This window comes from Lingula anatina, chromosome 10 (genome assembly GCF_051362555.1).
Source record: "Lingula anatina isolate TDL-2025a chromosome 10, LinAna3.0, whole genome shotgun sequence".
Lineage (NCBI taxonomy): Eukaryota > Metazoa > Brachiopoda > Lingulata > Lingulida > Lingulidae > Lingula > Lingula anatina.
In genome coordinates this window covers 2,526,722-2,549,467 of record NC_141776.1, presented here as the reverse complement: position 1 = coordinate 2,549,467, position 22,746 = coordinate 2,526,722, and the positions used below count along the sequence as shown (strand labels likewise).

Genomic DNA, 22,746 nt, shown 5'->3' with positions numbered 1-22,746 from the left:
GAAAAATTAGTTTATTTTTCAATTTTGAATCATTTGAAATTTTTAAAATTAAATTTAGTAATCAATTTCTTCATTTACCTTTAATTTGGTGTGTTATTTTTATAGTGGTGAAATTTTACTGCCTGGGGCCAGGTTTATATGCCCTCCCCCCTGCTTCATTTTAGTGCTTATTTCAGCCTACTGGCGGCAGCACCTTGTAGGTCTTGTCATGTCACTGGAAGGCTACACCAGCAATGTACCCTGATTTTTAAAATATTTTCAGGCCTTGAGTAGAAGTGTTTAACCCAGAAGTGTTGCAGTTGTTGAAGCATGGAAAGTATTTTTAAGAGAATTAAACGTTACAGTGGAAGTGAATGGGATTTTAAATTGTGGTTGGTACATGTAACCTGGGCCCCGTATCTCGAAAGCTTCGCTATGTTGCACACGTGCGCAAGCGTCTCGATTCCATAACTCGCCCATACTCGTCCTATATAATACATTGTAGCCTCTATTTCATATAGCGATTCGCAATACGCGATGCTTTCGAGATACGGGGCCCCGTACTCACAGCGATCAGGCGGGGAAGTTGGGGAAGATATGGAGTTCCCGCAATATATTTAGTCAGCAAGTCAAATGCATTATTTGCAAGTTTGACGGAGGGAATAGATTCTGATGGATGATGTCGAGTTGGCAACAATACTGGGCCTACATTTTCTACGTAAATTTAAGCAAAAAATATTTTTCATTTCGTTGTATAATATTTTATCTTTTTCTTTTTATTATTTTCTTTTCTTGGTCGTCTTATTTTTTAAATATAATTATACCATTATTATTTTGATATTTAAATCCGGTCCAAACGCGCCCTGAGATGTTACCGCCATCTATTGGCCGCCGTCTGTGTTATCATAAGATAAGGCATCATATTGTTTAAGTTCAGATAAAGGTCCTGTACAGATAAACACAAACTAGGGGTGGTAGGTCAACATGCTGGCCGGTGTATGAGAGGAATACGAAACCATTTTTTAGGCTTTTAATATAATGAAAATAGAATGCCGTTATTTTTCTTTAAAATCACGATGTTTTGCCTCATTAGCGCATTAGTTCATTTTAACAAAATGGAATGGTGTTCGTCTTTCTTTTTTTTTTTTTTTTTTTTTTGACAAAATGTTTATCTCTCCGCCCCCTCAGATATGGACCAGTAGCTAACCCGTAGATGATACACTGGTCTCAGAGCGGTTATACAGGGAGTTCATGGGTCAGAATGTGTTAGGTGAGCGTGAATCACCACCCTTAACACAATACCTGATAAAAAAAACTGGATAGGCTAACGATGCTATCGGCTATGTGCATAGCGTGCCTGCTTTTCACTATCAGTTCTTTTGGTACCGCGAAACACGCGCGATACACGATAGTTTAGCGTATTTTGTACAAGAAAGGACGTGCTGAATCTATCAAACAAGGGCTCATTCCAAATAAAACTATCGCTCTATCGATCCAAATCCGAGGGCTCTCTCGCTGAATGGTAGACACCACACGCAACCAGTAGAAATAGGTTAACCGCGCATGCGCGTCATTATATGTAGAAATGTGTATTCAAATGCCAGGTGCATAAAGAATTTAAGCTTAGATTGCAAAATAATACTTCTCTTGAAAGAGTGCAACATATTTCATATCATTTTCCTTAAACAATTATCAGCACAGTAAACACATATCATGGCAAGTTATAATTTGTACTAAGGCTCTATTTATTCTATTATTTATTTTACTATTCATTATGTACCGGTATATACCCCTATTATACAATCCTCTCAGCTCGTTCAGCTTCAGACATTTCTGTTTTTTTTTTATATATCTTGTTAGGTTTTTGTCAAAATGACAGTTGAACTACATTATACATGTGAATTCGCGTGCCTTGATGTCTTGACAGTGTCTCAAACTTTATTTTAACCATGAGATAAATCAGTTCAACTTTAGGAATTCCATAAGACGTCTGTCTTCAACTGCTTCCTCAAAAGCTTGGTAATCACCAAGGTATTCCTCGCCGTTAAAAAGTTGTGGGGGAAGACTCGACGGTCCTGCACTTGCCCTCATGGATTCCTTGGCGGCGTTGTTTGAGGAGATATCGATGTACTGTGCGTCGATGTTCTTCCCGCTGAGAACCATCTGTATCCTCTGTTGTTGTTTCTTAATTTCCAGGTTGCTTGACACGCTGCTGATGTACACACGGATCCCCTTTGAGGGCAGACGATCGCACTCTATAAAGAGGAAAATGAATACGAAAAGGAATCTGGAACACGTAGCCTAAAACATGTCAACATATATTGGATAAATAAATTAAAGAAATTTAATAAAAGTAGAAAATTGTTAAAGTAAATATGTGCTCGTTGCCCTTTGTCGCTGTTTTGTATGTCTGTTGCCGAATCCACTCAATTGAAATATTTTTTCTTTAAACTCATGTTGTGAAAGAATAGGTTCATAATATAGTCAACCCTCTCCCTGACTTGGTTTGTATCAATGTATTTTACATGGGCGTAACTAGGCATACGCACGGATGCACTGTGCGTACAATTTTTTGGCCAACCATGATATTATTTTTTTTTATAAATTAAGTGTATTTTTCACGGAATATAAAAGAAAATCCTCTGCTTATTAAAGTCACCTGTAAGTACAAATCCTCTGTATCAATTGTATAGGGACAATTGTTCTTGCATACTTTTATTGAACTGAGGTTAACAATGCCTGTAAACTTAACAAGTCCTGTCTTAATCGTCCATCTAACTGGAACTTCCTTTACCTCACATAAAGGAAGCTAGCCTCCTTTTAAATAAATATACCATTCTGGGTAGTACGAATATTGCAACTTTTTTAATTGCGAAAATATATCTGACTAAATGATGATTTTATTGTTAACGGAAATTAAGCTGCGATGTGTGATACAATATATGCTGTGATTATGGGGTTCCACATATGCGAAGCTAGCCTCCTTTTAAATAAATATACTGTTCTGGGTAATAACAATATTGAAACTTTTTTAATTGCGAGAATATTTCTGACTAAATGATGATTTTATTGTTAATGGAAATTAAGCTGCTATGTGTGGTACAATATATACTGTGATTACGCTGTCCTTCATCTGTTGCGCTAGTCTACATATTGCCGGTGTAACATGAAAATCTGACTCCCATGAAAATGTGACTCCCCAGTCAGATTTTCATTATGAAAATGTGACTCCCCAGTCAGATTTTCATAATGAAAATCTGACTCCCCCCATGAAAATTTGACTCCCCCTCCACAAAACTTCATACATCTTATTTTATTTGAGTATATGACTGTGATCTTGTAGTATGTAAAAAGGAGGATAGATTGGCACATTTTTTTGTAGTTTGCAGTGAAAATTCAAATGAAAAAATAAGAAAAATAAAAATGTGCACATAATGAAAATCTGACTCCCCATCATAAAACTTCATAAATCTTATTTTATTTTGGGTATATGACTGTAATCTTGTAGTATGTAAAAAGGAGGATAGATTGGCACATTTTTTTGTAGTTTGCAGTGAAAATTTTAATGAAAAAATAAGAAAATTAAAAATGAGCACATAATGAAAATCTGACTCCCCCATGAAAATTTGACTCCCCCATCATAAAACTTTATAAATCATATTTTATTTTGGGTATATGTCTGTGATCTTGTAGTATGTAAAATGGTTGATACATTGGCATATTTTTTGTAGTTTGCAGTGAAAATTTTAATGAAAAAATGAGAAAATTAAAAATAAGCAAATAATGAAAATCTGACTCCCCCATGAAAATTTGACTCCCCCATCATAAAACTTCATAAATCTTATTTTATTTTGAGTATATGTGTCTGATCTTGTAGTATGTGAAATGGAGGATACATTGGCGCTTTTTTTGTAGTTTGCAGTGAAAATTTTAATGAAAAAATAAGAAAATTAAAAATTTGCACATAATGAAAATCTGACTCCCCCATGAAAATTTGACTCCCCCTCCACAAAACTTCATAAATCTTATTTTATTTTGAGTATATGACTGTGATCTTGTAGTATGTAAAAAGGAGGATACATTGGCACATTTTTTGTAGTTTGCAGGTGAAAAATTATGTGAAAAAATAAGAAAATTAAAAATGAGCAAATAATGAAAATCTGACTCCCCCATGAAAATATGACTGCCCCTCCACAAAACTTCATAAATCTTATTTTATTTTGAGGATGTGACTGTGATCTTGTAGTATGTGAAATGGAGGATACATTGGCGCTTTTTTGTAATTTGCAGGTGAAAATTTTCATGAAAAAATAAGAAAATTAAAAATGTCCACTTAATCGCCTATTGTCTCCCCTATGAAAAAGTTATTTAATATTTGATGATCATTTCAACACCTTTTCTTTTAGGATACTTTATGAAAAATATATTGGAAATATTTAAAGGTTTGATGATAAAATAGTGAAAGCATGAAAAAGAAATCATGAAAATCTTTATTTTTACACCCACGAGATTTGGACTCCCATGGAGAAAAGGACCTATTTTATATTCAGTCACCATACCACTGGGGGAGTCAGATTTTCATTATGTGCACATTTTTAATTTTCTCATTTTTTCATTAAAATTTTCACTGCAAACTACAAAAAATGTGCCAATGTATCAACCATTTTACATAATACAAGATCACAGTCATATACTCAAAATAAAATAAGATTTATGAAGTTTTGTGGAGGGGGAGTCAAATTTTCATGGGGGAGTCAGATTTTCATTATGTGCACATTTTTAATTTTCTTATTTGTTCATTAAAATTCTCACTGCAAACTACAAAAAATGTGCCAATGTATCAACCATTTTACATGCTACAGGATCACAGTCATATACTCAAATAAAATAAGATTTATGAAGTTTTGTGGAGGGGGAGTCAAATTTTCATAGGGGAACCACATTTTCATTATGTGCACATTTTTAATTTTTCTTTTTTTTATGAAGATTTTCACCTGCAAACTATAAAAAAGGTGCCAATGTATCATCCATTATGCATACTACAAAATCGTAGTCATTTACTCAAATAAAATGAGATTAATGAATGTTTTTTTTGGGGGGAGTCAAAATTTCATGGGGGGAGTCAGATTTTCATTATGAAAATCTGAATGGGGAGTCAGATTTTCATAATGAAAATCTGACTGGGCAGTCACATTTTAGGGGAGTCAGAATTTCATGGTACACCGGGAATATCCGGGAATAAAAATCTGTGCGTACAATTTTTAAAGATCTGGTTACGCCCCGGTTATAACGATTTCTGTCGACCAGCACACAACTTGAACAACGTAAATTTAGCATATGGCCAACATTTTATCATTTAATTTGCTCTCATCAAACGTGCTACATGTATCTCTAAGAGTGCACGACGACGGCGCCGACAGACGCAGGTGATGGCTTGGAACTCACCAATAAACTCCACACAGGCAGCCATAATGGCTATGACCAAAACGTAGCTAACGGAGGCAGTCTTCATGGCGTACTACAGCAACCTGGAAAGACATGGGGGCATAGCTTTTATCTGTATCTCGCATACAATGGTCGGATGTTGAGTCTCATCGGAGCCCTTTTGAGTATATTTTTATTAAATCTAATACAGAGAGAGAGAGAGAGAGAGAGGTCAAAGAAGTAGGAAGAGAAGCGGAGTAAGAAGGAACAAGGGAGGGGAGATGGAGAGAGATTATTTTCATGATTTCATCGACGCTCGACACCACAATTTCAATACAATATGAAAGAACTGGTGGTAAAGGTAATTCGACTCCGATCATACATGTATATGTTACTCACGACAGTCGGTCTTTTCCATTATTGCGTTAGTTATGATATAAAACCGTAGTTTACAGAACACCGTGTTGTATCATCTGTAATGTTGTTTATGATTAACAAACTGTATACTATTTGTATAATATTTCACTTACCTGACTAAGTAACAAGGAGAGAGCGAGAGGGTGTGGTCCGGTGGCGTTCTCAGCACACTGGTGGGTGTGACTGCCACGGATGTGACTTCTTATATATATGTGAGATACAGGTAAGTGTGGGACAATACCCTGTCACCTGAGTGATGTATCCCAGAACATCTGGAGCCTCAGTGATAGGTGTTCATGGCATATGTCGTCAGAGGGTGGCAGTGTAGAGTTTTACATGCATACCGAGAGAAAAAAATTCTCATTTCACCGTAAAACACCCCTTCAAACGAATAAAGCTAAATACTATCACATCCTCTAAATACATTTTGTAATGAACTCGGCGGCCAACTCCCGTCAATTGCTTTTACGAAAGGAAAATTTGTTTTAAAGGTACATACGAACCGAGCGTCGATGGAGTGTGGAATCCCAATAATACATGTAAACCACTTCTACTAGATTCTTATATGACTCAAATAAATTCGACATGCCAAGGGAAAAACTGAATCTATCACTCGATCAGCCATAAAAGACCTTTAGACTGCTCCTTTCTTTAAATTTATGGTTGTAAATTTTTATGGTTGTAACCTATTTTCGTGACCTACTTTCCCGCCCCATTGACATACAGCTTAGAATGCCAGCAGAAAAATCTGTTCAAACATCATTTTCGGGTCAAATTAAACAATGCCTTTTGGTAATTCTCTTAGTTATACTACTTGAAACTATATGCTGGCATTTGGTTGGTTTTTGTGACAAAAAATTGACTTTGTATGTATCTTTAATGTTGTCATAATTTAGCTAAGAAGGTCAAGTTTTGAACAGTTTTCAATCAGCCGTTGCCACTGACCATTCTGCCAATCTGAGCTGGCCTTTCCCTCGAGTTAGGATATCTGTTGAACAAATGCGCAATGGTGTACCTGTCGCCGTTCAGTGACATGTACAACGTGGAATAAATATACTTTTTAATGATAATTCTGACAACGTGGTGGTCTCAGAATGTGCTATTAATATTCAAAATCATTCCAGTGCTTATTTCAGATTTAAAGGTGAAATGCATTTGATTCTAAATGGCATTTCTAATGAAAAGTTGGGGAGGAAGAATTTAAAAAATCTAAAAAGATAAATAACACAAACTGCGCAATCAAATTATTTTGTTAGCCCATATATCCAGTCACACGCCCATTAAAGTTTTTTACTGTATAATGTAATGGCAGTCAGCAATTCATTTTTCCTTTTCTGTAAAATCACAAACTAAACTCACGTATTTGTACATGAAAAGAAGGATATCAAAGAAATAATAAAAAGAAAATATTGCTCATTTACTTTTTGAGTTGAGGGTGTGACCTCAGGTCCAAGTAGCTAATCCACGTGTAGTGTGTGAGGAGACGCGATAACGGTGACTTGTATCCGCCTTCATGTGGATATCGCGGTGATTGGAGGTAAAACCATTATGTCCCAGCGCTTACGTTAGTGTTACAATATACCTGCTGGTCTCACAGTAAATACTGGTATTACTGATGATATTTTTAAAAGCATTTATTTACAAGCTTGTTTCATGTACATCTGATTCATTGAAGGTAAAATCACTTGTCGTACTGTGTCCTTTTTTAGAAACACATTAAACTGTATCAGTGCTCAAATATATTATGATATTTTTATAATACAGTAGTATAACTTGACTGTAAAAGTGCGAAAAAATAGTAAAATAAATAATTAAATTGGTTTTGTTGTCGCTTTGAACCTCGGCATGAAATTGGTTAGTGTGTCGAATTTAAACGTACATAATGAATTATTTTACTCTCCCATTATGTTATAACTAATAGTTTTTTTAGCCAATATCATCACCTTCCAATATAACAATTAAAATTTCAGAAATATCCATGATTATGTGTTTAACAAATAATGTTCATGCACAAAGTTTCGCTGTAATACTTCTCTCTTTTTCTGGTAAAAATGATGTTGCTTGGTAATGTCTGTCATATTACTTAAATTGTAGTTAAGAAACATAGCGAAATGTTTTCACATTGCCTTCTTCTTCCCCCACTACAAGCTGTCCTTTGATATCAATGGCCACACCTGCTGGCTTTAAAACCTGCTGTGGACTCACCACGTATCTCAACAGTTGACCATCTGAGGTCAGAACAACCACCCTGTCATTCCACTGGTCAGCAATGAAGATGTGCCCCACGCTGTCTGTACACAATCCCCAGGGGGAGTCAAGGTATCCATCATCTGAGTCTCCGTTACCTGGTGTACCATATTGGAACACTACATCACCCTGGGGGGTCACTCCATATACACAGTGTCCCTCTCTGTCACTCACCACAATGGTGGCACGACATGGGAGCACTGCAATGTATCGTGGATCTTCACACATAGGAACACTGATCTTATTGATAAGATTGTACTGCACAGCGTCATACACACAGATACATTTATTGGTCTTATCACAGACAAGTATGTGTCCATTGTTGTCCACTGTAACACCCCTGGGCGCAGACATGTCACCCTGACCAAATGTTTGGACATGTTTCCCGGAGGAAGAATACACTCGGCATACATCTTGGCATGTAACCACCAGTCTATCATCACTTAGCACGGTGACACCACTGGGATATGGTACATCAACCTGGAATATCACCTCATGAGATGGTGATATTGCTTTAATTTTACCCCGCCAGTGAGAAACTGAATATATTGTCCCTCTTTGGCTGCACGATATGTCCCATACATCTTCCATACTGCTGTCAAACTCATCCACCAAAGATTCAGCATCCAGCCATTCTAATTTCTTCACACGACCAAAGAAGTCCGCTGGAAGTTTGCCTTTACTGAAACTTATCTCTGTTGTTTTTACATGTACGGTGGGTCTAATATTGTTCAATTCTTTCATCCTTGCTTGGATATTTTTAGCGTGTGTCATCAACTCCGTGTGAGAGCCACGTTGAACAAGCTGTTTGGCAAACTCACATGTGGTGTGGATGGATACTTTCTGTAGTTGAACACGATCTTTCTCAGCCTCGAGTGACTTCATGTGCGTTGCTGCGTGGTCTTTTGCTTCTGCTATCAATTGAGCAGAAATACGCTGAACCTCTTTTATAATATCTGCCTCCTGTTGTTGTATGTCGGCCACCGTTTTGTTTACGACGTCAGTTGTATCTTTCTGTTGCTTAGATATTTCCGACTCTGCTTTTTCAAACAATGCAATGTTCTTCGATACATTATTAAAGGCACTGTTTATTTTCTTTTTATGGATTTCTGCTACATCTGCAATGTCTACACAGTTGTGTTTGTTGTGTTTGGTGAGAATACAGTCACGACACACAACAACATCGTCATCAGTGCAATAAAAGGTTATCTGTTGTCCTTTGTGCTTATCACAAAATAGTGTAGCGTCCATTTCTTCCTTGACTTGCTTATCGTGATCAGACACTGACATCATTGTGTGTCCTCGCAGAAATTTTATAGCGTCATGCTGTTTTTCTCGACAGTTTTCACAGAAGAAATGTTTGCAATCTTGACAGTAAAATTGAGCAACTTGTGAGTGACAGTTACCACATTTTTGGTCTTTTTTCTCTGTTGTCAACATGAAGTCCTTCACCTTGGACAAAAAAAAGTTACGGACAAGTTTCTCCAGTCCACCTGGTGGAACAGGCGCCTCCTGGCGGCACACTGGACACGTGATGTTGCCTCCCGTCCCACTCGCTGCCACGTGCTGGGCAAGACAAGCCAGGCAGAAAGTGTGATAGCATGGGAGGACACGCGGGTCTTCATACTCGTGAAGACAAATGTGACAGGTTAGAAAATTGTCACTGAACTCCTCGTACAACTTCTTTGATGCCATGGCTTTAGGTTCAATTCAGTTTACACACAGCCAAAACGCTGTGATATAAGTCTTGTCACTTCATGATGTCGTGTTTTTTCGTGCCCTTTCTGTCTGTGACTGAACTGGGTAAAACAGCTTCTGGGTTATATACACGAACATCATCAGACCACGTCATCTGACAAGGTGATGATATCCTCTGCCAAGGACGGTGGGGGATGCGAGGGTAACCTCTTAAACCACATGTCAGTTACATTGTCTTTAGACCGGCCTAAAATGCAGCTAAATGACATTTTAATGTGAACAATATTCACGAGGTTACTTCTTCTTTAATTGGGAAAAATTTCGTTCTTGAATAGATTATCTGGTAAGAGAAATTGTGGAAATGGAGTGATTTTGTGAAAATTTCAGTCAGTTCTACATTACTTCAGTTGTAATCAGCCAATAAACATTGATCAATAATATTCTCATAATTTATCGAGCATCTGGTGCGCGTTTTATTTTTCTGAATAATACATGTATCATGATTGTATGACCAACAACATTTAAAACTAGTTATCAATCTTAGATCTAGTTGCAGTTTAATATCGGTAGCTTCTTATTTTCCGTATTATCCTCTCGCCACCCTCCTTGGACCCATGGACTGTTACAGAATCACCTGATTTTATTAAATATTAACGTGTCTATAATTCATATCTGGTAAACATGATAATAGACAATAGTAATTGATATAGGCAAGTGCAGCGCTGTTAAAGTAGTCAGGTGCCAAATTTGATGTTTATGTTCTATAGGTCGATCTACTATTCAGACAAGCCCCCAGTCCCCGACATCCTGTAACTGTATGTTTATATAGTTTCTCCTTTTTATATCTTAGTTCAATCAACCATGGATTTGCGCTAAATTCAGCCTTCCCTTTCGTGAAAAATGTTCAGAAGCCACGCAGTTCAATCATCGAAAGATATAATTTAAGGGATGTTCTATTTTCAAATTTCCATATTATTATTATAATATTGAAAATAAATCATCTCCATAATATTGTGAAAATCATACTTGTAATTAAGTGTAATAGCCAATTATCAAGATTTATTTCAATCATTGCGATTAAGTTTATTTTCTTAGTTTGAACATATTCTCGATGGCTCATTTAAACCTGCACTAACTGTAGACTTGGGTGTACGTGAGAACTGTGGAGCCGCATTTTGCAACTGAACGCATTTTGCAACTCTCGTCCTGATAGCTGGAGTCACCCGAGCTGTACACCGAACCACGAGGCACTTGTTACAAGAGAGGGCAAAAACTGGGCTAGTTTATTAACTCAGGTGCTGGTATTGTGTTTCTAGTTGCTCTATATCCACCCCGCCTCTCTGATAACATTTTGTTCAAGGACAAGTTGTTTACTGCTCAATACCAGGACAGGACGCTGCTAATGATTTAGCAGTTATTACCTTCCCTGCCACAGATTACTGACATCTGATTTCAAAGGATTTTGGAACTTTCCAAATACATTCAAACTATTCTCATTACTGCTAGTAGTACTTATATATTGAAAAATACAAAGTATGAATAAATATCACATTAGTAAAAAGCTCAAAGTGAAAAAATAAACACTGATATTTACCACCTGGATTATTGAGGAACTTTTCCTTTATCGCTAAAGTAAATATTACGGAAAATGGCTGGGATTAACACGAAAAAAATGTATAAAGAGGATGGCGTTAAATGTGTGCCTTTAAATCTTCACTGACTGTACACTTGGGTGTACGTGAGAATACAACTCAATCGTCCTGAGCTTTACACCGGACCACGGGGTTCATGATACCAGAGATAACAGGACTGGGCTAGTTTATTAACCTCGGTGTAACAGTAGTCCATTTCCCCCTACAAACCTCGGTTCCTGGTAATGGTTGTCCGCACTTCGAGACATTTTATCTTTCAAGTACCTTTGTGAAAATAAATAAACTAAAATACCATTGACTTCCATTTTGATTATATCCCCTGACTCAGTTTCATGGGTTTTCACTTTAAACGGTATTTGATTTAAAAAAATGTAGTTTAATAAGCAAAATATATGTTTCAATTGATTTTCAAATATCAGTTTGTCCTCGACAAAAAGCAAAAAAATGCATTCAAGTGTAATAGCCAATTATCAAATTTAATTTCAATAGCGGCGATTTAGGTTATATTCTTATTTTGAACATATTTCTAGATAACTTAATCATGTCTAGAAGTCACAAATGCCTGGTTGAGTAGCTCTGTTTACTTGCTGTCAATAAGGTGAAGAATCGTACATATTCTTAGTTTAAAAAGCTTCTCATTTCCCGAATTATCCTCTCGACACCTTCTTGTGGCCAATGGACTGTTACAGAATCACCTGATTTTATTAAATATTAACGTGTCTATAATTTATACCCGGTAAACATGATAAGAGACAATATTTGATATAGGCAAGTGTAGCACACTACAATCAGTTTGAGTTCTTTGTTTTAGCGCTCAGCCTGCTGTTCAGACAACCCTTCCACCGACAGCGTGTTCATTTACGTTTCGGTATGGTGTCGGAAGTTTTCATTATCATCTGTAGATCTTTAGACGTGTGTAGCAATCGCGCGCACACACACACACACACACACACATGCACACACACGCGTGCGCGCGCATGGTTTGATAAAGATAACCTGTTCATATACCTTTTATCTTTTTAACTTTCGATTTCTTCCCTTTATAATTAACAAGGAAAAGTTTCCCGCCTCCAAATATTGCAGACATATAAATAAATATTACATCAAAGTAATATGCATTGTTATCTCCCAAGTAACTTAAAAAAAATTAAAATACCACTGACTTCCCTTTTAATTACATCCCCTCACGTAGTTTCATGAGTTTGCACTTAAAACGGTATTTTGATTTTAAAAAATAGGTTTAATGAGCGACATATATGTTTCAAGTGATTTTCCAATATCATTTCCTCCTCGGCAAAAGGAAAAAAAAATATTTGCATTCAATTGTAATAGCCATTATCAAGTTGAATTTAAAGCACGGGTGTTTAGTTTATATTCTTATGTTGAACACGTTCTAGATGGCTCACTTAAACCTGCACTAACTGTAGACTTGGGTGTACGTGAGAACACACCTCACTCGTCCTGATAGCCAGAGTCACCTGAGATGTACGCCCCACCATTTGACTCTTGATACAGGAGATAGCAGAACTGGGTTAGTTTATTAACCCAGACGCTGATTGTCTGCGAAGTTATTCTATGAAGGCTATCTGATAACATTTTGTTCAAGGACATGTTGTTTACCGCTCAAAACAAAGACAGGAGAATGTCAATGTATAAGCAGTTATTACCTTACCCGCCCGCCACTACTTATGTCTAACATGTTATTTTACGGGGATTTGGAACTTCCCAAATACCTTCAAGCTATGGTTCTTTAAGTCTGCACTAACTGTAGACTTGGGTGAACGTGAGAACAGACCTCACTCGTCCCATCATGAGGCACTTGTTACAAGAGATAGAAGAACTGGGTCCCGTAACTCGAAAGCATCGCTTTGTACAGTTCACAAATAAAATCCCCACACTTGTTAATTAATTTGATTGGAGTCGCTTGCTTGTGCACTCGACTCGTTTTATGGCCTTACCTGTAATTATATAACGTGAGTGGACGTATGCAATTTGAATAATGAACATTAGTATGTACCGCCAAATATTGCGACACTGATAAGAAATATGTAATGAAACCCTTTTATACTTTAAGTATTTTAACTCTTATATAGGCTCAGAACGCAATCTGCGATTCTATGGTTCGTGTCAGCATTACGTAAAGTCGCTCACAGAAAAACCAAGGACACATAATGACCAGTTTAATGGTTTATTTGTTGACGCTCTTTAAATACATCATCTACGTGAAGTCTCTTACTTCTGAACCATCTCCCATGACTCGCTCCCAGTATAGACTACTGCAATTCTACTCCAAAAAGGTTTGTACAGAGAGGAGCAATAATGCAGTAGATTAGAAGCATGATAGAAGCATGTTTCAAGTATGCTAATTAGCTCCCAAATCGAAGCAGATTTGAGGCATGTTTGCAGTATGATTGCAGTAGTCTACTGCGCTGGAGTATCTACTGCGTTTTCGTACGGGATGTCCTCAGAGGGTAAAGTGTATAATGTAAAGAGAATAGAACCGAGCTCAGACCACATGATGTGCTAAAAACTTTTATATTACCAAATACAAAAATAAAGTAAATATCAAAAAATCAAATTAAATGCTCAAGGTACAAAATAATAATAAATATTGGTAATTACCGACCTTGAAATTTGGGCAACTAATCCTTTATAGCCGATAGGGTTTCTATCCTCCGCCAGGTCCACAGATATTTGGACGGAACACTAGATACGCGTTTTATCTGGCTATTCACTAGCTGTGAACTAAATCTTTCCTGGGCAAAAATGTTCATTAACTCGGTAGTTGGATCATACGTGAAAATTATCAAACACAAGCTGAAATATTTCAGCTTGTGTTTGATAATTTTTATGTGTAAATTTTTCCTGTTCCGAAAGATTTGTCCTAAGCATTCTAGGGAATGGACTACGGTTCCTAGCAGACTAGCATTCTTGTCACATCAGTCCAAACGCGACCTGAGCTGTTACCGCCATCTAGTGACTGCATCTTGTTTTAATCATAAGACAATGCGTCACATTATTTTTATGTGAAAATGGGGCTCCTACACAACAGAATGCGTTAGGTGAACGATGGCAGCAGAATGCGCTTCAGGTGAGCGTGGACAGCAGAATGTGTTAGGTGAGTGTGGACAGCAGAATGTGTTAGGTGAGCGTGGAAAGCAGAATGTGTTAGGTGAGAGTGGACAGCAGAATGTGTTAGGTGAGCGTGGACAGCACAATCTGCGCCCTTCACACAATACCTGCAAAGAGACTGAACAGACCGACAACGCTGCATGAATAGTGGGCCCGCACTTTACCCTCTGTCAGGGCCGTAGATGAATTATGTTCATTTGTAAAAATGAGATATGAATAAGCCAGAGACATATCTGTGAATATCTAATAATAAAAAATCAATCTGTGTCCCTGGTAGAGGGTATCCGCTTTACACTATCATTCCTTACGAGAGTGTAAAACACGGGCGATGAACGATACTTTATTGCATTTTGTACATGAAAGAATGTGCTGAATCTATTTAAATTTAATAATGGCACATTCCAAACGAAACTACCGCTCTATTGAGCTAAATTCCACATGGACTATCGCTGAATGGCATTCGGATATGCATGTCATTTCTGGTGACACGGGCGACATCACACACGAACAACGGAAATACAGCTGTAGGTTAACCGCACACGCGCGTCATTATATGAGGAAATGTGTATTCAAATGCCAGGTGCATAAAGAACTTAAGCCTAGTTTGCAAAATAATTTTTCTCTTGTAAGGGTGCAAAATATTGAATTATTTTCTTATTTTTTCAATCCGCAACACAGTGAATATGTACCCCGGTATAATGCTCTTAGGGCAAGTTATATTTTGTATTTTATTTATTTTTTATAAATTATTATGTACCGGAATATACCCCTAAATTACAATCATGTTAGCTCGTCCAACTTCAGACATTTCTCTTTTTCAAATATGTCGTTAGGTTTTTCGTCAAAATGGCGGTTGAAGTACATTACACATGTACATTTGCGAGTCTTGTCGTCTTTACAGTGTCACAAAGTATTCCTCGCCGTTAAAAAGCTGTGGACCGATAGAAGTCTTGTCTCCTTAGAAATTCCTTAACTTCATTACTTTCAGAGATATCGATGTACTGGGCATAGAACTTCTTCCTGCTGCGGATCAACTCGACATTCTGTAGGCGCATCTTGACTTCCACGTTGGATGATACACCTTAATTCCCGATGCGGAACACGTGGAAACATAATAAGATATACTGGTTAAATTAATGTATGAATGCTTTTCCCTTGATGCTCTTTGTCGCGCTCTCGGCCGATACAGCATATATGACAAAACAAATTGACTGCAAATTAAGCACGATTCTGGATCTTCAGATTTCGTAACACGTTTTCATAACATGTGCCTATCATTTCTACAAGTATTCTCTGCCCAAAATGCCCCCCCCCCCCAAAAAAAAAAAAAAAAAATGCTGTCTCACCGTTTTGTTGGAAAAACCGCCTTTATCTCTGAGCCCACGTTTTCACTCCCCTTCATTTCCAGCTAAAAATGAACAGTCAGCTTCACGTCTTAAACCACTACACGTCACTTCCAGCACAATCCTGTCTACAATACTTGGAAGCGTGGAAACAACCTTTAACTTGTTAATTATACAGGGTGAAAATCGAAAGTTAAAAAAAAAAAAAAAAAAAAAAAAAAAAAAAAAATATATATATATATATATATATATATATATATATATATATATATATATATATATATATATATGAACAGGTTGCTTTTATCAAGTCTTGAGCGCGCGAGCGCGTGTGTGTGTGTGTGTGAGTGTGTGCGATTTATTTGTTACACCCGTATAAAGATTTACAGTTGATACCGGGAATTACCGACACCCACCCTGAGCTTCAGAGCTAACTTGACACTAACCTTTTCACTGTAGCCTATCTCCATCGTGTCAAGTAACTTCTGACGAAAATAGTTTGACCTAGTTTATATAAGCCAATCGAATCCATGTTTCAAATTTTTTCACCAAAGTTTGGTGAAAACGCTGATTGGTTGATCGTCAATCGGCAATCCTCGGCTGATTCCGCAAGCTCCATACTAACAACATAGTTATTGTCGAGTGCGGAGACATCCGAGTAGTTCCGAGTGCATAACCGTACACAAACACCCCATTTCCATAGATTAGATCGACCTACCTCCCTGGGGGTTCACGCTAAATAGCTGTCAGCCGGGCGGACACGAAAGTTAATTACCCCTTATAGCTTGTAGTAGGCGGGGACGGGCACTTAAGGGGGATTATCTGACAGTAATCTAGTGAGACTCCCCGCGGTGATAGATCGATCTAAAGTTGTGGGAACAGACCCAAAGAAAGCATGGAGTATATCGGTATTGAAACCAGAGCAGTTTGATGCCCTGCATCATTATCTACTGAGGGCTGATGTATTTTGCGTGCTGCCAACAGGTTACGGCAAGTCCCTGATATTCAGCCTTATCTTTGATTGGTCCGGATTTGAACAAAGCGCGCTTTGACTCGTTCGCGTTCTTTGGCTAGATCGTTCAATGAGTCATTGAGTGCTGGCTTTAAATTTGATTGGCGGGCGGCGGGGGCAATCGAATGTGGTCAGAGGTTACTTGACACGATGGAGATAGGCTACAGTGAAAAGGTTAGTGTCAAGTTAGCTCTGAAGCTCAGGGTGCCGACACCTTGCTGTCGATGGAAAATAAAAACGAGGAAAGAGGACGCGGCCGTGTATGAAGCTTACAGAGAAGCCAACTTATGAAGAAGTAGACGATCTCGCGATCGTCATCGAATGCTCAAACTTTAACTTGTGAAATGAAAAATTAATAAATTAAAAAAAACATACCGGAACGCCAAGCCATCAATTTTATGGTCAGCGGCTTGTTTTACCGCTAAAATAGAAATGAAAGTGATACTTCTAAGGAAACGGCACTCTCAATTTCGTAAAGATCGTTAATTAAAATTATTTTGCGATTATTTGAGAGAGAGAGAGAGAGAGAGAGAGAGAGAGAGAGAGAGAGAGAGAGAGAGTCAGAAATATTTTTTCTTTTTTTTTTGGTACAATAAAATAAAACTAATGTCCAGACTCAATTTTTTACATGAAAAGAAGGATATTCCTGCTGGTCTCACAGTAAATACTGGTATTACTGATGGTATTTTTAAGCGTTTATTTACAAGAATACAAGAGATCGTGCAAGCTTGTTACACGTACATTTGAGGGTAACATCACTTGTCGTACTGTGTCCTTTTTAGAAACATATCAAACTATACCATTGCTCATATAAAATATTGTTCTTTTATAACACAGTAACTTGGCTGTAAAAGTGCGAAAAGAATTTAAAAAAAAAACAAATTTGTTTCTTTTCACTTTTCAACCCCGACATTAAATTAGCTAGTGTGTGGAATTTAAACGTAAATAACGATTAATTTTACTTTCCCACTCCTACATTATCGTATAACTAATTGTTGAAGAAAAAAAAAAACAATATCATCACCTTCTAATATAAACGTTATAATTTCAGAAATATCCATAATTATGTGTTCAGCAAGCAATGTTCGCAAAGTTTCGCTGTAATTCTTCTTTCTTTTTATGTTAAAAATGATGTCGGCTGGTTAACGTCTGATACTAAATTGTAGTTAAGGAAAATAGGTAAATGTTTTCACCTTGCCTTCAAACTCCCCCACTACACGCTGTCCTTTGTTATCAATGGTCACACCCATTGGTGCTGAAACGTGTTGTGGACCCACCACGTATCTTAATAGTTGACCATCTGAGGTCAGAACAACCACCCTGTGATTCCCCCGGTCAGCAATGAAGATGTGCCCCACGCTGTCTGTACACACTCCCCAGGGGGAGTTCAGGTATCCATCACTTGAACCTCTCCTCCCTGGTCTACCATACCGGAACACTACATCACCCTGGGGGGTCACTCCATATACACAGTGTCCATTACAGTCACTCACCACAATGGTGTCACGACATGGGAGCACTGCAATGTATTGTGGATCTTTACACATAGGTAGAGTGATCTTACTGATAAGATTGTACTGCACAGCGTCATGCACACAGATACATATATTGGTGTTATCACAGATAAGTATGTGTCCATTGTTGTCCACTGTAACACCCAAGGGCATACACATGTCACCCTGACCAAATGTTTTGACATGTTTTCCGGAGGAGGAATACACTCGGCATCCATCATAACATGTAACCACCAGTCTGTCATCACTGAGCACAGTGACACCTCTGGGATGTGGTACATCAACCTGAAATATCACCTCATGAGCTGGTGATATTGCTTTAAATTTATCCCTAAAGTAAGAAACTAGATATATTGTTCCATTTCGACTGCACGATATGTCCGCCACATAGCTCATACTGCTATCAAACTCACCCAACAAAGATGCAGTATCTAGCCATTCTAACTTCTTCACTCGACCAAAGAAGTCCACTGGAAGTTTTCCTTTACTGAAAGTGATCTCTATTGTTTTTACCTGTACGGTGGGTCTGACATTGTTCAGTTCTTTCATCCTTGCTTGGATATTTTTAGCGTGTGTCATCACCTCCGTGTGGGAGCCATGTTGAACAAGCTGTTTGGCAAACTCACATGTGCTGTGGATGGATACTTTCTGTAGTTGAACGCGATCTTTCTCAGCCTCGAGTGACTTCATGTGCGTTGCGGCGAGGTCTTTTAATTTGCTTCTGCTATCAACTGAGCTGAAATACGCTGAACCTCTTTTATAATATCTGCCTCCTGTTGTTGTATGTCGGCCACCGTTTTGTTGACGAGGTCATTTGTATCTTTCTGTTGCTTAGATATTTCTGACTCTGCTTTTTCAAACAATGCAATGTTCTTAGATAAATGATTAAAGGCACTATTTATTTTCTCTTTATGGATTTCTGCTACATCTGCAATGTCTACACAGTTGTGTTTGTTGTGTTTGGTGAGAATACAGTCACGACACACAACAACATCGTCATCAGTGCAATAAAAGATTAAATGTTGTCCTTTGTGTTTATCACAAAATAGTCTAGCGTCCATTTTTTCCTGGACATGCTTATCGTGATCAGACGCTGATATCATTTTGTGTCCCCGCAAAATGTTTATAGCGTCATGCTGTTTTTGTCGACAGTTCTCACATAAAAAATGTCTGCAATCTTGACAGTAAAATTGAGCAACTTGTGAGTCACAGTTACCGCACATTTTGTCTTTATTCTCTATTGTCAACATGAAGTCCTTCACCTTGGACAAAAAGAAGTTACGGACAAGTTTCTCCAGCCCACCCGGTGGAACAGGCGCCTCCTGGCGGCACACTGGACACGTGATGTTGCCTCCCGTCCCACTAACTCTCACGTGCTGGGCAAGACAAGCCAGGCAGAAAGTGTGATAGCACGGGAGGACACGCGGGTCCTCATACTCGTGTAGACAGATGTGACACGTGAGAAAATTGTCACTGAACTCCTCGTACAATTTCTTGGATGCCATGGCGACTAAGATGAATTAGGTTTACACACAGCCAAAAGGAATACGTCTCGTCAGTTCATGATGTCTAGTTCTCATGACATTTGCTGTCTGAGACTGAACTGTGTAACACTGCTTCTGGGTTATATACACGAACATCAGACCACATCATTTGACAAGGGGATGGTTTTCTTTACACTTAGATTCCCATTCGCAATCTGTAAAGAACAAAAAATGATTTCAAAGAAAAAGAAAAATGATTTCCAATTTTTATAAATGGCTGATTAAATTCTTATCTTATCTTATCTTATCTGACTGACTTGAGAGATAAACGCCATCGAATTAATCTTATACTCGTGATCATAGGTCCAAACGCGGCAGTGTCGGCCAATGTTTATATGACAGGTCGTATTTTAACATTGTGGTTACGAGGAAGACAGGGGCACGTAGAGCAAGTCACATTATCTGTGAATCATCCTGGTGCTGTACAGTCCAATATCACCACGATAAAACAAGTAGATGTTTGTAAGCCCCATGTGGTATGTGTCGTCGGTCTTTTTTTTATTTTTTATTTTTTTTTTTTGTATTTTTTGTTTGTTTATTTGCTTTGTTTGTTTTTGTTGTTTGTGTTGTTAACTTTTTGTTGTCTTGTCTTGGTGTGAGTGGCGCCCTCATTTGTTTGATGATTGGTGTTCTGTTGGTAACAAAACGTCACAAATAAAACGTCAACTGTACGCGAAAGAGTGGAGGCAGCATTGTTATGTACGTATTTTTAGTTATTTAATGTATGTATTGTATTGTAATTTTTTCATTGTGATAATTTTATTGAGTTGAAATTTATATTTTGTTTATTCTTTTACTTTCATTTGTTTCAATCATATTTCAGATCTCCGTCACCATATTAATTGTTTCTAGACGAGTGTAAATAAATGTTTACTCATCCACCGGAAATTTTGTTTTGACATTTGCTACAGTATGGATACAGCAAAGCTTCCGTGTTTTATATGAAAGAGAGAGAGAGAGAGAGAGAGAGAGAGGGAGAGAGGGAGAGACGGAGGAAACGAGAGACAGGCGTGAGTTGAGATAGAGGGAGGCAGACCATGCATCGACCTGTTATTTATCTAGGTTGCACTGAAAATACATTAGTATAAAACCCCTAAATAGTCCCAGTGGATGACTCACTAATCCAGAATCTGAAATATTGACCCTTTTTGATACACTAACCCTAAACCAATTCCTTGTCTCAATTCTACTTGCTGAGGGCGTATATGAAATCCCCTATGACATGCCCATATCGTAAGGCCCCTACTATACTGCTTAACAAACTCTACTGTAAACACATTAATAGAAATCTAAAATGACCCAGTGACCTTGAGTTTCTTCCGTCGAAGCTCTGTGACACACTTTCAATGTACAGTACAGTGCATAAAGTACCTGTAGGTCGACTCGTTTATATTTCTTACGCACCAAGATGTCTTTTCACGATTGCTTTATTTATTATATGCCCATATTATACTTAAAACACCGTATGGTGTCAACTGTAAATATTAATATGCTATTAGGGTATTCACTACTTACGGAGTGAGATTGTAGATCACTGTGTATTGTGTCTCTATTTTGTTTTTGTTCGTCTCTGGTACCGCACACGTCTGCACGGTAGCTAAGCACAGGATTCAAACGACTGCGCATGCGCAAAAGTGTTTTGTTTGCAATAAAAAACTGGGTGAAATTGACAAAGCCAGCCGGTGTAAACCGTTTGTATGATTTAATCTAATTTGCTTCCTGGTGTCGTTTTGAGAAATTATATTGGAAATATTTTGTTGGTATTTGCCTCTTGTATTAATAGTGTTATATGTGTACCTTCGGAAATTTTCCACCACTCTCTCACCCTTGATAAAGACACAGTGCTTGATCGCTAGTGTGAATGTTATTTCTTATTGCATTAAATAATGTAGGAAGGTTAATTTTAGGTACTACATGTCAGAAAACCCAACAAGGATCGACGTAACGCATTTAACTTCCGATGCCACGAAATGATCAACAAATTTAATTTCTCGAAAGCGAGGCAAAGTCACTAATCTACAGGAGATGATTTATAGTCTCGTAAAAATTAAATGTTTTATTAAAAATCTAAAAAGCGCTAAACCAAAATACTTCTTGGTTGTAATTGGGATCTTAAATGATAATAAATTTAATCACACATCATTAAACATAAAACCCTACATCGTCTTATTTATTAGACAAATTGATATTATGTAGAACTTGGAGGCTAAAAACACCAAAGTTGTCTTGTTTAAATCGAGGCACGATTTTTTGTTCGTGTGCTCAGTGGCTGTGGTATGAGTTGTAGGTTATACGTCACTTCCGGCCTTCCTTGTTTGGTAACTTTGAAGCAAGACATTTGCACATAAGAGAAAAACGAGTTTATTTTTCAATTTTGGATCATTTGAAATTTTTCTAAATACATTTCTAAATTTAGAAATTAATTTGTTCATGTACCTTTAATTTGCCGTGTTAATTATTTTTTTATATCATGTTGAAATTTTACTGCCTGGGGCTAGATTTACGTGGCCTCCCCCCTGCTGCGTTTTAGTGTTTATTTCAGCCGACTGACGGCAGCACCTTATAGATCATGTCATGTCACGTCATGTCATGGAAGGCTACATCATCAATGTACCCTGATTTTTTAAAATTATTTTTAAGCCTTGAGAAAAAGTGTTTAAACCAGAAGTATTGTTGAAGCATGGAAAGTATTTAAGAAAATTAAACGTAATGGAAGTGGATGGGATTTTTATAGTAGTTTGTAACCTGTACTCGCCGGGATCAGGCCGGGAAGTTGGGCTGTCC

General features: G+C 37.6%; 4 protein-coding genes across 8 annotated transcripts in view; all 4 read right to left on the bottom strand.

Moving 5' to 3' along the window:
• LOC147759367 (SH3 domain-binding glutamic acid-rich-like protein 3) overlaps positions 1-22,746 on the bottom strand; it is a 191,822-nt gene that overhangs the window by 37,183 nt on the left and 131,893 nt on the right. The gene's annotated exons all lie outside the window — the stretch shown is intronic.
• On the bottom strand, positions 1,701-21,577 carry LOC147759380 (SH3 domain-binding glutamic acid-rich-like protein 3). 4 transcript variants are annotated; one of them, XM_086997496.1, is made up of 3 exons: positions 21,478-21,577; positions 5,425-5,507; positions 1,701-2,234 (listed from the first exon to the last, which is right to left on the bottom strand). In XM_086997496.1, the coding sequence occupies exons 2-3, from the start codon at positions 5,489-5,491 to the stop codon at positions 1,939-1,941; spliced, it is 363 nt and encodes a 120-aa protein (XP_086853622.1). In that variant the 5' UTR covers positions 5,492-5,507; positions 21,478-21,577; the 3' UTR covers positions 1,701-1,938. The 4 variants fall into 4 exon arrangements, with proteins under 4 accessions (XP_086853622.1, XP_086853623.1, XP_086853621.1 ...); XM_086997497.1 differs by lacking the exon at positions 21,478-21,577 and adding an exon at positions 6,070-6,224; XM_086997495.1 differs by lacking the exon at positions 21,478-21,577 and adding an exon at positions 5,934-6,066.
• LOC106165068 (E3 ubiquitin-protein ligase TRIM45-like) lies at positions 7,437-9,870 on the bottom strand. The gene has a single exon (XM_013543163.2). It carries the CDS (start codon positions 9,760-9,762, stop codon positions 7,915-7,917), a length of 1,848 nt encoding a protein of 615 aa, XP_013398617.2. The 5' UTR covers positions 9,763-9,870; the 3' UTR covers positions 7,437-7,914.
• On the bottom strand, positions 17,934-19,923 carry LOC147759381 (uncharacterized). The gene is made up of 2 exons (XM_086997379.1): positions 19,635-19,923; positions 17,934-19,149 (listed from the first exon to the last, which is right to left on the bottom strand). The coding sequence occupies exons 1-2, from the start codon at positions 19,921-19,923 to the stop codon at positions 18,071-18,073; spliced, it is 1,368 nt and encodes a 455-aa protein (XP_086853505.1). The 3' UTR covers positions 17,934-18,070.